This window comes from Orbicella faveolata, unplaced genomic scaffold (genome assembly GCF_042242905.1).
Source record: "Orbicella faveolata isolate gen_17 unplaced genomic scaffold, um_ofav_v1 contig_1, whole genome shotgun sequence".
Lineage (NCBI taxonomy): Eukaryota > Metazoa > Cnidaria > Anthozoa > Scleractinia > Merulinidae > Orbicella > Orbicella faveolata.
In genome coordinates, this window is record NW_028301536.1 from 20,257,370 (window position 1) to 20,272,500 (window position 15,131).

General features: G+C 40.6%; 2 protein-coding genes across 4 annotated transcripts in view; both read left to right on the plus strand.

Moving 5' to 3' along the window:
• Nucleotides 1-2,208: 2,208 nt before the first annotated feature.
• LOC110048644 (polycomb group RING finger protein 5-A-like) overlaps nt 2,209-15,131 on the plus strand; it is a 19,984-nt gene continuing 7,061 nt past the window's right edge. Inside the window, exons 1-4 of one of the 3 annotated variants that reach the window (XM_089294688.1) lie at nt 2,209-2,564; nt 3,369-3,480; nt 8,555-8,657; nt 10,458-10,513. In XM_089294688.1, the coding sequence (XP_089150814.1) occupies nt 2,550-2,564; nt 3,369-3,480; nt 8,555-8,657; nt 10,458-10,513 (286 nt within the window). In that variant the 5' untranslated portion in view covers nt 2,209-2,549. Of the gene's footprint in view, nt 2,565-3,368; nt 3,481-6,108; nt 6,448-8,554; nt 8,658-10,457; nt 10,514-15,131 lie in introns of those variants that run through there. The other 2 variants (XM_020754419.2, XM_089294691.1) reach the window with 2 other exon arrangements.
• Nucleotides 11,635-14,226, plus strand: LOC110048643 (uncharacterized). Its single transcript, XM_020754418.2, has one exon. The coding sequence runs from the start codon at nt 11,744-11,746 to the stop codon at nt 13,925-13,927; it is 2,184 nt and encodes a 727-aa protein (XP_020610077.2). The 5' UTR covers nt 11,635-11,743; the 3' UTR covers nt 13,928-14,226.

Consider the following 15,131-nt stretch of genomic DNA (forward strand, 5'->3'; position numbering starts at 1 on the left):
ATTCTTCAAATTAGATATCTTACCTCAGTGTTTCGTCTCTGGTAGTGCCTAATTGAAATGAAACAACTTTAAAATTAAGATCTTACTCTTACTCCTACTTACTTACATTTAGGCAGCATTTTCATTGTTAATTCGTCATGAATCATTCGGAGATACAAGAATTTTTAGGGATCAGCCGGTGGTACTTCAAGTATAATACAAGTTATTTGTTTTTAAGTTGTTTGTTTGTTTTCTAGACTGGTTCAGATTTAACATAACTTTTCAATTAGTCACGGGATGGAGCTCCGTTAAGCAGCTGACTAGAGGTCATGATCATGACTTTATACTGCCGTTATAACGTTAGTAAATGGCTTGAAACTTCAGCGTCTAACCTATCACGCTGACCGAAAGTATATCACATGGCAGTTTTTTCAGTTCTTGGTAAGAATATTAAAGTTACATATCTACCACCTACACTTGGGCGAAAGGAAGATGGAGAGACGAGAAAGATGGAGAGGACTATACAAACGGAAACATGAAACCAAATAAAACGGAAACTAGCTGGAAAACTTGGTACTCAAGCTTGTTTGTTCAGTCTCGGACTATGCCCCTTTTGAGCTTGCATTGACGGAAAATGGGTCCTTGTTGGTTGTCATTGGCTGCGCCGGGTTCGCTTTGTACACAATTGCGACAGACAACCGGATGAAAATGCGAGAGACGAGGTCGCGTAAAACTGTAAACACCTCAGACAAACTTTGCCAGCCCATCGCATGCAAAATTAATCGGCTAACGAGACGACAAAAAAAATGTTGTGTTGAGTCAACTATGACTTCAGTGTACTGTAGAAAGACTATGCCGCTGAGGGGTTTGTAACTAGCCCGTGTAATGAAATGATAATCAGAGATAGCTTATATCATTTCGCGGTAGCCATTTGAAGACATAAATCAATCGTCTCAGTTTTTTACTATCTGACAACACCTGTCACAGGTAGTTGTCGCTCTACAGTCTTGAGCTGACAAATTCAGTTATCGGTTATGAGAACCCAGAAATGTTCCCTGGGTAATGGAGGACAGCTGATCAAACGCCAAGATAGACTGTTTGCACGCTTTGACTGCCAATTGTACAAACAAGTCTCCTCACAGGCCCACAAAGATAATTTAGACTTCTACATTCAACATTTTCCCCTAGGGCCCACTTTAATTTCTAAATTGCGGTCGTCTCATGTATAATTTATCACCGGGCCTAAGAACTGTAGCCTTATCTTAACTAATCGACCACAAAAATTTACTCAAATGGTTGCGAAAATTAAAAAAACAGAAACATTCACTCGGTCACACAATGGGAAAAGTTAAAGGAAGAAACCGTGGCTTGCGTTTACTGAATCAGTTGAAATGTGTTCTCCATCAAGGTCTATTTTTCCATGGTTACCGATATAAAGATACGCTCTGACGATATATAAATCTCTAGGGCCATATTTCACTCGTGGTTTCTTTTCTATGAAAATATTTTCACAACAAAAGCAAGCTGCTGCGCCGCTTTTGTTTCATTTATTGTCGCGTGTTGTTACAACTGTTTCGTAGGGTTCCGAAACAAAAGGCGTACCCACTGAAACCCTACACAGTCGAAAGAAATTACTTCCCATGTGCTATTCACGCTTTGAGATTAGTTTAGATGTAATTACAAATTCTTTCTTCGCGTAATCTAACGTAATGAAATCCTCCAATAGGAACAAGAATGCCAAAGACTGACATTTCCTCTACTCAGACGATGTCTCTCGAGTTTCAACAGGCCCCCTATTTCTGCCCGGATCTGCTTGTCTTGTAAAACAAATACGAAAGCTTGCACATGAACGCTAGCAAGACGCAAAAACCCCGGCCGACTGCCGCTAAGGTTAGGTTTCTTGTTAAGAGGGCAGCCTCACGAGTTAGGTGAATATTCTATTCCTGTACTTCACTACCTGTTCTGCAGTATTATAAAGTGGCGATAGGTTTTCAACCATTAGTTCAAGATAATAAATGACAGCTACTGATCTGACATCTCAGGAAAACTAACGCAATTTGTCGGAAAGAATAAATATTTTGAATATACAGTGTTGCATTTTGGCAGTTTATTTTAGTTGATAGCCTAAAGCTTAATCTACAGGTTCGCGCGTAAGAAATCGGGAATGTTTAGATAAGGGAAGATAAGCGCTCTGTGAAAACACCATATGTCACAATATTTGACAGAAACTACTTGTGCCATTTTTGCTTTCATAAAATGAGACAAATCAAAGCCTTGGTATATGGTAATTTTGCCGGGTGGTCGTGTCTTGTGAGCACACAGCATGCGAGCCGTGGCTCAGTGTTTCGAAAGAATGATATTTGAAAGGCTGGCTTTGTAAAGATAATTTACCGGAGGCGATTTACGTTAATGAGGAGCTTCCTACCTGGCGAAGGAAACACATTTAAGCGAATAAACACTCGACTTCTCATCCGGGATTTCCTAACAAAGGAAACCGCAATCCACAGAGCGCGATAAAAGGTTTGTCAATATCTGTACATCGTGGTGGGCCTGAACTTCAGCGTTCTGAAATGGCAATTCTTCGGGTAAGTATTCCCTGAAACCACGCTCGATTTGTTCCAAAACAAAGATCCTTGCATGAAGAACATTTAACGGAGGTTTATTTGCCGTGAAGCTGAGTCTGTAAACGGGTGAAAACAGGCCAATTTAGCCCTTTCCGATTTAGACGGCTGATTGTTCCGCATCCTACAGCCGCCTGTCTTGTGGCGGCGGTTTTCTTGTTTCGTCATGCGTTGAATCCTCGCGGCTATTTGCTCGCAGACTTCATAGATCAGGGACGGCCTTATAAAAATCTCATCTATCAATTTCAATAAACTAAGGCGAATCCAGTTTTAAACGAAGTTCACATCAAGTGTTCTGTTCAAGCTCTGTTGAGTTGAGAGGCAAGATGACATCTCTACGGAAAGGAGAAATCCTCATTATTAAGCCAATGAACAGATAACCTGATGCGAAATTTCGAGGACGAGCTGTGGGGAATCAAACGCTAGAGATACTCACCGCATGTCATTATGCTCTTTAATATAAGTATAGTAACATATGAAAGGAAAAGCCATTTAAGAATGCTCATTAGCCATTTGTAAAGATCGCTTAAACTAGCTGCTCTGTTGACACAAATTCAGGTGAAATTGCGGGCGTGAGGTTTTTATTTGGATCTCGGGACACTTTGCGTTCAAAGATCATCAGTTGGTGTTGACGAGAAGAGGTTTTAAAACGTCTTGATCAATCAATGAAAGTGATCGAGGATGGGAGCAAGGGCCGAACACTGTCAGTAAGTGATCTGGTATTGCACTCCCCAACTACTCTGCTTAATAACTTGCGTGTCTTTCTAGTCAAACAAGGAACAGAAGATCAAGCTGGCAGAGTTGAATCCGTTCATAACGTGTGAACTATGCAAGGGATATTTGATCAAGCCAACAACCATTGCCGAGTGTTTACACACATGTAGGTAGAAACAGTAGCAGAGATGTGTGACTGCCTTTTTAGAATCCTTACATGTCGACATGATCTTTCAAAGCGCAGCCCAGGGCGTTGAAAGATGATGGAATTAGAGCTCTAGGAGCAGGGCGAGTTCGCCATTCTCTTCTGCTGTTATGCCCCAAGGCTGGCCAGATGTTCATTTATTATGCACGCTCGTCAAACGCTATTTATTTTGTTATTAGTTTAACTCAGTGACGCCAAGCATTTAGACGCTTATAAATAACACGCTCGAAGGCTGTCATTCAGCGTGGCACGCGCGCAGACAATGTGAAGTGGCTTTTGTATTCTATTCTTCTCGCGCTCTCGTCATTATGAAACAGTTTGCCAGCTAAAGATTGAGAAATTGGTCTTCCACAATAACCTATTATCGGCCAGCCCGATTTATTCACAAAATAGTTTGCCTGTGACGGGTCCCAAGTGATTTCTTTCGCACTTCACGGAGAATAATTACATTTAATTACTTTCAACTAAGAGCATTTACTCTATATATGTAGCTTCGTTTTGCATACTAAGTAAGTCGGAGATTATCTTGACAAAATTCCTCCAAGAATGTCTTTTCTTTGCCCATTCTTTCCATAAGATATCCCGAGGTTTTGAGGTTTATTTGTGGTTATAACTCGCGGTGATATTAATTTTCGTCGCTATTTGAAACGGGAAGTATTCCCGCTGGGACAAAGTTGTACAATATTAATAGGACCCCTGCGGTTTTGTATTTGTTTGTGCTTATAATCTTAGCTTTTTAGGCTATGAAAACCTTGTTTTTGTGTAGAGCGAGATTGGCCACGATTTCAAAGAGGAGATAAGTTTATGCACTCGTCGCGCAGCAGTAAAATAAGTCTCGCATTGTGTTTGGTCATGGGCGAGAGTGTAATTTAGATTTCCGTGAAGGCCGCCCTGTAGCAAGTCATAACAAGAAAGCGGAACGTCATCTTTCAAAGCTGAACAATACGATAACAATGTGCGATAACTTTATCATTAAAGTAAACATGGTGTATTCACTAGATTAGACCTAGTATTAGCTTGCTTTTGTAAAAAATTGAGACAATTTGAAAAGGCTGTTGTACGTGCCGAATTGTTCTCAAGTCGTCTCAAAGCTAGAACATTTTCAAGAGCACCATTAAGCGAGAGCACGATAGAGAGGTCTTTCGAAAGATATATCGCCCCGTTGTTCACATCCTTCAGTTTTTAAGTGGTTTTTGGTTAATCTTTGAGACTTGAATCCTCGACTGTATGTCAAAAATTTAACCGTGTCGCTGGCGCGAATTCTTTCCCAAATTGTTCAGGGTTACCTCGCGCGCGGAAGGGATTAATACCGTTAAACGAAGGAACCTTTGTTCTTTTCCCGACCAAACAAGACAAAATGTTTGCAGATTGTTTCTCAAGTTGTTGCTGAATTTCGCCATGGGAGAGAGAGGTCAGACTAATGCTCCGCTCTGCTAATCTTATCAAAACCGTGACGAGAAATCTCTTGATCAGATAAAGGCATTGGTGTTAAACCTCTATTAATGGAGAAGAATACGTCACGGGGAAAAGACGAAAGCTCTAAAGACTTGAACATTAAACGTAGATAAAAAAAAAAAAAAAAAGCGCTACTTTTACAGCTGAACGAAAGGATTAATACAAAACGCGTTCCTCATTTGCCAGTACAATTAAATCTTCCAGACGCTGCAAAATTAAAACAGGCCAACATTTTAGCACAACACACCCCCGGAACACACCGTGATAGCAATGTTTGGATTTTATTTGCTCGGATGACTGAGATACGAGATCAGCTTCGCAACATGCGGTTCCGTCCTTTCTCAATGAAATATCATTAACTCATCATCAGAAGACCTTCTGAAAAGAATGAATACCATTTTAATTGCTTTTCTGTGTTTGACAAGTTGATTGTGAAGATAAATGGACCATTTTGATGGAATAAGACAATAGTTTTATTATGGAATCAGTCAGTGTTCTTTGTGTTATAGGCCTTATAGAAAACATACTTGGAAAAATCAAACAAAGCTGAACGTGTGTCTTAAATACGGCTCGGTATTTTGATCGGCAACGAAGAAACGGTCGCCTTCCATTTGATACCTATCTTGTTGGCGCTTTTTAAAACAAATGTATATCTTTCATATCCATCAATGTCAATCGCTTTTCAGTTCGATGTAACAGATGACAACAAAGATTAAAACATCACGCACTACGGAAGCTCAGTGTTGTTTTGAGGAGAAAAATTATTGGTTCAGCGAAAAATGATGAAGATTTTTAATGTAATGCGGATACTCGCAATCAGTGCGCCCAAAGTACAAGGCAGTTTGCTATTGTCATTTTCATGTTAATCGAAAATCTGGACGTTATTTGAAAATAAAATTACTGAAGATTGCATCAAAATGTATCAAATGAGATAAAGAAGCGCTCTTTTATAATCAGCAGTGCTAGATCTTTATTTTCTGTTGTAATCGGCTTAAGAAATTCGAAACACTTGAAATCTGCAACGTAGTATTTTGACTTTTTTTTTTCTCAGAATTGTTTAAGTTTAAGTTTAAGTTTAATAATACTTTGTCATGAAAAACAAAAAGTACATGACTGGAGAATAATTGGGGGAAACTAAATTTCCATACAAAGTTTGGCAGTTTGTTGGCTTGTAAACTGAGGTATTTGACACTGGTTTCGCTGTTCTTTTCCTCGAAAATGAAAATTTAGTTTTTTGTCAGTTGCGTGTACTATTATTCGACCAGTTTCCAAGGGACTTTTCCCTAGAGCCATAGATAAACAGTGTAAGTCTGGAGCAAATGGGCGCGACTCCTTTACGAAGAAATCTACAAATATTGGAATTCAAGGGCGCGCAAGGGTGAACCAAAATGTTGACAACTAATCACGGTTATGGTGTTTCCTTCCGCGTTTGCTTTTTCCGAGAAAATATTAATTTTCTCCGCCCAAAAGTAGGTAAGAGTTGCGAACTTAACTGATTTCCAACTTCATTTCCCTGGGGGCTTTTCCCGCCATTTCGTGGCAGTCTCGCCGGAAGTCAGGAGATAACGAAACGAAGTTTTACCGGGAAATCAGTAGTGATTTCCTTATAAACTGCTTCACTGCGAGAATTCGAAAAAATGTCATGTTCGTGTTTATGGACCAGTTTTCTAGGAAACACTGATAAAATATAGATTGTCAAGGGGCGTCCAGTTTTCAGATGGCTATCGAAAGGATTTGAAACTTTCGAAGTATCGTTTTGTTTTGATTTAAAGTTCTTTTTTTAGGATGACAGATTAACCCGAAGTATCCAATAGATTCAATTCGCACGGCACTTTGCGTGCAGAGGACAAGGTCCTCGTGCAAGACTAGGAAATGCATGATTCTTATCAAGAGACCCTTGTATTTATTAAACGTTCTGTCACGAGAACAAAATTGAACCCTCAGATCGACCTTATATTCAAACAGACACAAACTATCGAAAGCTCAAGTAAACCCAAAGACATTCAGTAATATAATGATGCTTTAGTTACGGAAAAAGCTCAAGACATCTAGACAGTTGTTTTGTGCGATTTGGGAGCGAATGAACGAGTTTATACCTGCCGTGTTTCTTCATTTCCTCAATTTAGTTCTCTGTTCTGATTTCGCTCAGTGTTTTCTCAAACGCAGGGGCGCAACTGATTCCCGTAACTGAAGGAACGAACCGTTGTGGTTGTCAATAGTGAATGGTATCTTTTATCCGCACACGTAACAGCTTCCTTACTCAAAATTGTTACTGAATTAAGGCCCCAGTTAACAATGTAATTCGCATTTCTCACTGCTCACACTTGTTAAGCATGTAATGCTTTTCAGTATTTTCATCGTGTTTAGACAGTAAAGGATCTGACTTTCTTACTTATTTCACTCTCTGATTCAGCCCTCTTTTTAAGCTTTTTCGTCGTAAGGTCCTAACCTGAGCGCAGATTCGGCTTTTGAAACTGCTCCTGTTTCGTATAAAGTCAGTTAGTGGAATCACTTTAATAAATGTCACGAAAAAAGAGTGCGTTGCTCGCTGGAAAATCACTACAAATTGCATGGAACATGACAAATCAACTATCACTGTGTCAGTGCCACACGTTCTTAAATTTTGTAGCGGCAACTTGAAATTAATTTGATCAATTTTCCCGAGGCACAGAAGAAGCTGGTCGGTGCATGTTTAATACAAGCACACCCACGATTGAGCGCACAATACCTAAATCTACCACTGGTTTGTGTCTGTGTGTTGAATGAATTTATTATTGAAATATAGGATGTTAATCTAGCTGTTGGCAAACAATTCGAAGTTCTAAAATACAGGTTCAAAAGAGGTATTGAAGGCTATGATAAGCCAACCAGTTTCAAGTCGGTGAGAGTTTCATATGAACTGAACACGATGACAAAAATAGATCTATAGTTCGACCCAGATAAATGTTCCATATCAGCTCATTGTTTTGTGAACAGATGGAGGACACGATTTCCCTGTGAAGCTGTTTCCTTTTTCGTTACCTTCTCATTGTTTTCTTTTCTGGATCAAATTTGAGCCGCAAAGGGACTGAAAGAGACATGATACCACGAGAGGAAAAATAGGTTTTCTTTCTCGCGACGGACTTGCGCAGCGTTTTATTTCTCGTCATTTGGTCAGACGAAATAAGAGAGAGAACGTCCGAGACCAAGGTATCCAGGGTCGCAGCTAGTAACAGGCTAACCGAGGCACTTGCCTCCGTCATTCCCTTCGTTTTTTTCTTTTTTTTTTTTTCCTCTAAATACATAGGAAGAGAATTTAGCCATGGACGGCAGTGCCTAAGTCATAATTTTTTCATGGACCTTGCCCCAGTCATAATATTTGTTTTGGCTACAGCCCTGGTATGGTTCCATCATTAGAATGAAATTGCTTTAAGTATTTGCTCTGACGAGCTTTAAACTTCAAACGTTGCTGTTTGTACGTTGCGAGGTTTTGAATGCAGGATTCGCAGAATCATTAAAATTAAGAGTTTTACTGTGCGAGAAATTTATTCATTTCACAACCATGCTGATAGGTATTACTTATTTGGTTTGGTTTTATCAGTCTGCAGGAGTTGCATTGTGCAGAATCTACAAGACAACGAGGAGAACATCTGTCCAAAGTGCTCAACAGTCATTCATGAAACAAACCCATTTGAGATGTTGAGGTATCGTGTACTGGAAGAATTGTGTAATATTTGACATGTTTAATTTTGTCGATATATCAGGCCTTTGCGCGTTGTACAAGAATAACTATGAAATGGAAGAAAATCTAAGGAATTTTAATTTAATTTGGTAGAAAAACATCAAAGAAATAATAATGGTGATAATAATAAAAGAAACGAACTAGCATGGATAAAATTAGAAGAAACTGACGCGGATTACTAAGTACGCAAAAAGTGCACGCCTTACTCTATTCCGTTACGTAACTCCGATGTTCACAGAACATTGAACTTCCCAACCTACACTTCTGCTGGTACTCTCCCCTGAATTAAACAAGCGAAAATGAAATAATTACATGCGCGCATTTCCTGCCGGATTTAACTATATAGTCATCCCCGATACCTCTCTGCGATTTGTTCAGTTGAACCTGTTTTAGAGGATTCTGTGAATTAAATCGGGGAGAACGGAAGCAAACTTAACCTAACGCCTGAAGCAACCGGAACTGTTAATGGCTGACACGTTATGATTTTCATAAGATGCATTGGACGAGAATCACTCAAAATAAATCATACTGTACCACACCCCAACCACCACACCCAGCACCGTACGCCGTTGCGTAGACTCTAAAGTTCAAACCAAAAATGGAGTGTTAAGTATCAACCATCGGCGTTGAAACATCAGTCGACTTTGTGCCAGGGATACAGCGTATGATCAAGTATAATCTAGCTTAATTTGATGTACAAATGTACATTGAAATATATTTTCATATACACCCCACAAAAGTATCAATAAAATGAAAAATAAATCAATTTCTCTCAACGAAACGTGGTGTTATTTTTCTTTTTTGCCGTTGTTTTTGAACGGAATATGTATGAAAAGTTCTGTACTGCAAGAAATCTTCTAAGGAATTAGTTTACCAGACAACTCTCAGAGTAGTTTTGGGATTGGGGCGAAACTTGAAAATTTTGGCACACACTAGCTGTAGTGACAACCGAAGATCCTAAAATCCAATAAAGGACAAAACATCGATGCTGTACTCTACCTCATACCACAAAAAATGCAGTTAACCCTGTTATTATGTTTCTATATCGTTGTCATTAGTTCATTGTAAAAATGAGACTCGCGATGTCTTATCGGACAAAAATATCCTGTACCGGAAGTTGTTTAACCTCTTTTCACAAAAACCTAAATAAGAACATTTCCGTGTAATAACGAGAGTGCATCTTGTGTTAGTAGTTTTACTTGTTTCTTGTTTGCAAATTTCCCTTGTGTGCCTGTGTAAAGGATGTTCGTTATCACAAAAGGTTTCTAATCCTGGAACACATAAAACGCCTACTCTCTTATACGTGGTCGAAATAATTTCAGTTGCATGTTTTGAAACGTTCTTCAAGTGAACGCATGCTCACAAGGAGTTTTCTGGTACACGGTGTGCGTGGAAAACAGGAAGCAGATTCCGCTAAGACTAAATAATGGGGCTTTTTTAGTATGGCGCTTTCAAATTTAGCAGTGTTAAAAAAGCGAGTCAGTTGCTTTAATACGTTTTTCTCCTGGTTTGCTCAGAGATATTAAGACTTTTCCATAGTTACTTTTTGCTGCTGTAGCCATCAATTAAAATAGAAACGAAAATGCTCTCTTCCAAAAATCAAGTCGTCGCATGAAAATGTCAAGTGAGGGGTTGTATGTCAGGGGTCGCCACGACTCGGTTTGGTCGGGGGTTCCTACTGCATTGTGCTGCAACATTTGCAGAAGCTTCCAATGTTACATAGGTCAAACATTTTTTTTCTGATTTTTCTTTTTTCATCCAGGTCAGACCAAATGTTGGAAGATATTATATTTAAGTTGGTGCCAGGACTTCAAGAAAGTGAGCCTGTGTTTTTCATTGCATGTGTGTGTTTTAATACTTTCAGCCAGTTGAGCTAACACACTCTCTATCTCTTCAAATGCTTGTCAGTCTCTTTCGCTCTAACTCTTCCACCTGCAGTCCACATGTGTGATTAAGTTTACATGTGGTCTTTTATAAACACTCTCTTTCCAAGACGTTTTATTTTCTCAATAAAGCACTTTTGTTTTCGTTAATTATTCCTGTTCCCATTGTTGTTACTGATTTTCCGTTCGGGAAGTTTTGAAACCCTTGCATAATGTCGAAACTATTTGGGAACACGATGCGTTTACTATCCACAACGTCTTCCCTTTGGTTCAGTAAATTCACACGATCTGAGGTATTTTGCGTTTTCGATTAACGCTCGATCTATGACCAACGAAGTTAGTTTCGTAGGCGTCCTTCTGTCTGCCAATTCCCTAGCAACTCATAAAGGAAGTGTTTTCTTTCGTTTTCCCTTTCAGCACTGATGGAAACACAAAAGCGCTTTCCTGCGCAGCCATTTGAAACTCTTATGCTATTGTATATTGATTACTTTAAAAATAGAAACAACTTCCCCTTTTGTCAATGTTGTTGTGATTCTTACGGTCGAATGGTCAATTCCATTGTCAAGCGACGGATTGTGTGACATTTCTGCCGCGTCATGATCACTCCACTCTCGTTTCTATGTTTGTTGCTGACTTGGCTGGGAAAGAAAAGTGCCCCCTTCGCTTTCTAAACGATTTCCCGGAAAGTGGTTTTTGAATCCTGGCTAAAACTCCCGCTTTTGGGGTTCTAAGAACCTGAACGTTGATAAATATTTTTTTTCGTCGAATTGCAATATTAAACCTTGATTTATTTAGAGTACAAACGCAATAACACTCTGGGTTTCATTTAACTAACTCGGTCGTATCTCAAAAGCTTCACATTTCGTGGCAAATCAAGCAGACGATCTCTTAAAAGAATTACCGAAAATTTTGATTTGCATACACTGAAGGCAAGATCGAACTTGGCCAAGGCGACAACAAACCCAACAGCGGAAGTCTTAAGGATTTTGTTTCGGGGAAACCCCTCTTGTTCTGCTGCCTTCTGATTGGCGGACTATTAATATTCGTGAAAACTTCCTTGTTTGGCCCACAATATATTGCTCTTCTATTTCAATAAAGCAGGACGTTCGAACAGTTTGCATCGCGAAAGGCTCGCTCAGGACGTTTATAATCGAATCTCAGTAAAATGGAAAAGCAGCAGCCGACGGAATTTGTCATAAAGCAGGATAAAATCTCGCTTTTGAAAGAGAAGGTTCAAAGAATACGCTCTCTTTTCGGCGTTGATGTTACGATCAAACGAAATGATCCAACGAGTGGTCAACAGTGGATTTGCCTACAAGGAACGGACAGAGAGCTTCAAAAACAAGCACAGACTTACATCAAGTCTCTGTGTAGCAATGAACCGAAGCACTCCGTAGAAGTTCCGCCCCGCTTGTGTGAAAGGCTGAAAAACGGTAATGAAGGTATGGACGTGGAAAAACTCTATGGAGCTGTACTGTCATTTAGTGACTCTACAGTTTATGTTCAGAGTTATGACGATGTACACAGAACCTTGGCGGTGTCTGGAATTGAGCAACGCATTGCTGATTTCAAGGAACAAGGTGAAATCAATACTACCTCGAAAGAAGATGGCGGTATTGTCGAGGAAGACGGCGAAAACATCCCACCAGAACGTGCTACGGTACACGCAACAGACATTGCGCCATCCATGAGGGAATTCGCGCGTAAGCTTAACTACACCGACAAAGAAATCGACGCCGTCATAAAAACATTTGGAACAGAAATAAACTTTAATCAGCTGGTAGAAAAATTGGTCAAAAACTCTACTTCTGCTCTGCAGCTTGGCTCCGCGACGCCAGAGGATACGAATTGTCTTCCAGTTGTTCGGGGAAATTGTGCGGCGGCACCTTTGCAACCTGCAGACAGTGGCCGTAATCTGCTTCGACGAGGTGCTCCTGTCCCAAATCGAAGTCCAGATTACTTCATTCAACGAGACCTTATTCAGCCGGTCGCCGCACACTCAGATAATCTTCGCCCGATCGTCATCGATGGTAGCAACGTCGCTATGGATCACGGAAACCAGGAGGTGTTTTCATGTCGAGGAATAAAACTTTGCGTGGAGTACTTCAGGCGGAGAGGACATAGTGACATTACTGTTTTCGTGCCCAAGTGGAGAATGCGAGAGTTTCGTCCAGAAAGCCCCATAAAAGACCAGGAAGTACTCCACGAACTAGCCAGGCAAAATATTTTGAAGTTCACACCATCACGATGGAATGGCAACCGCCGCATCGTGTGTTACGATGACAAGTACACGGTCGAATTAGCGGATCAAAATGGCGGTATAATCGTTTCCAATGACCATTTTCGAGATCTACTCAAAGAAAATCCCAGATGGAAAGAGACTATCGAGCAGCGCACAATGGGGTACCTTTTTGTAGGAGACCGTTTCATGCCGCCAGATGATCCCTTGGGAAGACAGGGTCCCTCTTTGGACGACTTCCTCAGGAAGGGTTCTGCAACACACCCCAAGATATGCCCCTATTTAAAAAACTGTACTTTTGGTAACCGGTGCAAATATTACCATCCTGAGAGGGACACACAGCGACTACGGGAGCGAGCTGCTTCGACAAGAACCTCCTCTGAACTCCCAGAGCACTCTGCAAGCAGTACAGTGGAGCCAAGTGTTACGACTTCCTCTTGTGCTACAAATCAATCGACTGCGACGTCAACCAGTGAAGATCATTCAAGGAACATTGTAGGAGATCCTCGGGTTTCTCCTTTCACATCCCGTGAATACTATAATCGCGGGCGACCCGATGATATTTTAGCCCGTGGGAGACAAGTTCCCGCTGGTGCATCCCCGTATGAGCACACCCGTGTTTCCAGTGGTGGTGAACGTTCATATCAACACGGGTTTTACGCTGGAAATGTCTATTCGGACTATCTTCATCCAGCAGGTCCAGACTACACTTCAAGAAACCTCCAGTATCACGACGCACTTCCCATGTACCCTTCCGACATGAGCCACTTTCCACCGCTTCAAACACCGTGGCCGCCACACTACAACCCCCAAGTGCCTTACCCTCCACCCACGACTATGGCATATCCCGCGGGACAGTCCACATACGTGCATTATTATGAGCCAGCACCAGCTCCATATCGCGGCAATTTTACAGGCCGAGGACAGCCAAGAGACCAAGTTGATAGCAACTCTCAACAAAGTTCTACCAACAGAGAACAATTTGACTATCTATTTAAAATGCTTAAGGACATATGCGACGATGAAGGGCAAATAATCCGCGTTCTGGAAAGCCACCCGCGAGAGACTGATGTAAATAAACTAGCGAATCTCTTATACGGCGAAAACTGAGTGCTAATGATACTGAAAACGTATATCAAAAAGACTATATTAATTTTGTCGCGATAGTCACTATATTGTTTTTGTACATCTTAAATATTGTTAAGTTTTCAGTATATCGCTTCGCTGACAAATGGAACCATACCTTTATAAATATATTGGGACTCACTTTGTCTGAAAATTTGTACCAAATAACATCGAATTCTAATTTTCGTAAGAATGTTTCCATTTCTATTGCTTATCTTGTTCGTATTATCGTTCCCGGCGATAGAATCATAAACTCAGTGACAATAAAATATTCGAAACGTTAACTTTGATTGTTGTTTTGTTTGCTTGAGGTTTCTCCCCCTCCGCCCACCTCTTTCAGTATATCTGTGCTATTGCAAATAGAAAAAATATTGTTTGAAGAGAATCTCAAGTAAGCTTCAACGCGAACCACTTTTCCAGCTTTCTATACAACTGCTACCATGTGCCGATAATCCGCCTAAGCGGAACTTCAATCCGACAAACCGATTGGTTGATCAGAGTGACAGATAATTCCCGTCAAACAAGTTTGAGTGATGGATAAGGAAAGAAGGAAGCTGTTGATAAATAAAACGTGTTGGCAAGCGTATATGCATGTCGTATTCTTCAACCGCAATTTCATTTTTTCACGTCCTGTGCGTGGTTGTTTGGAATGTTTCCTTCTACATCTGATCGCCACGTCAATCTGTGCCCTTGAACCTTTTCCGATAATAAAAATTTACGGAAGTCGTAATTATGGTATATAACTTCTGCTCTCCTTTTTCATGTTTATGGTCCACTTAAGCTCTCGTTTGCACCTCCCAGATTTCGGCTTTTTGAAAAGCCTGGAAGCAAGCGATCGAGAAAAACCGTAGGGCCAACTTGCAGACTGGATGGGTGCGCCGTCTTTTACTGCTTGCACTATTGAAAGCAAGTCCATCTGGCCGGACACTTTGCCTTACGGCATCCGCAATTTCACAATATCAAACTCCTGAAAAGCGAATCGAATTAAAACTGATGTGACAAGTATTCAGTTGTGTGCATGCCATACATTTATTAAAGAGGCACGTATGAGAAGCATTTCAATCGCCGATAAATTCGACCCTCCCAAACATCCATGTTAGGGTAGGAAATCTGCAGAGTTAAGGAATGCACGCATAATTTCGTGATGCGGTTATTATGTTGCCATAAAACACAACAGCACAACACTTGC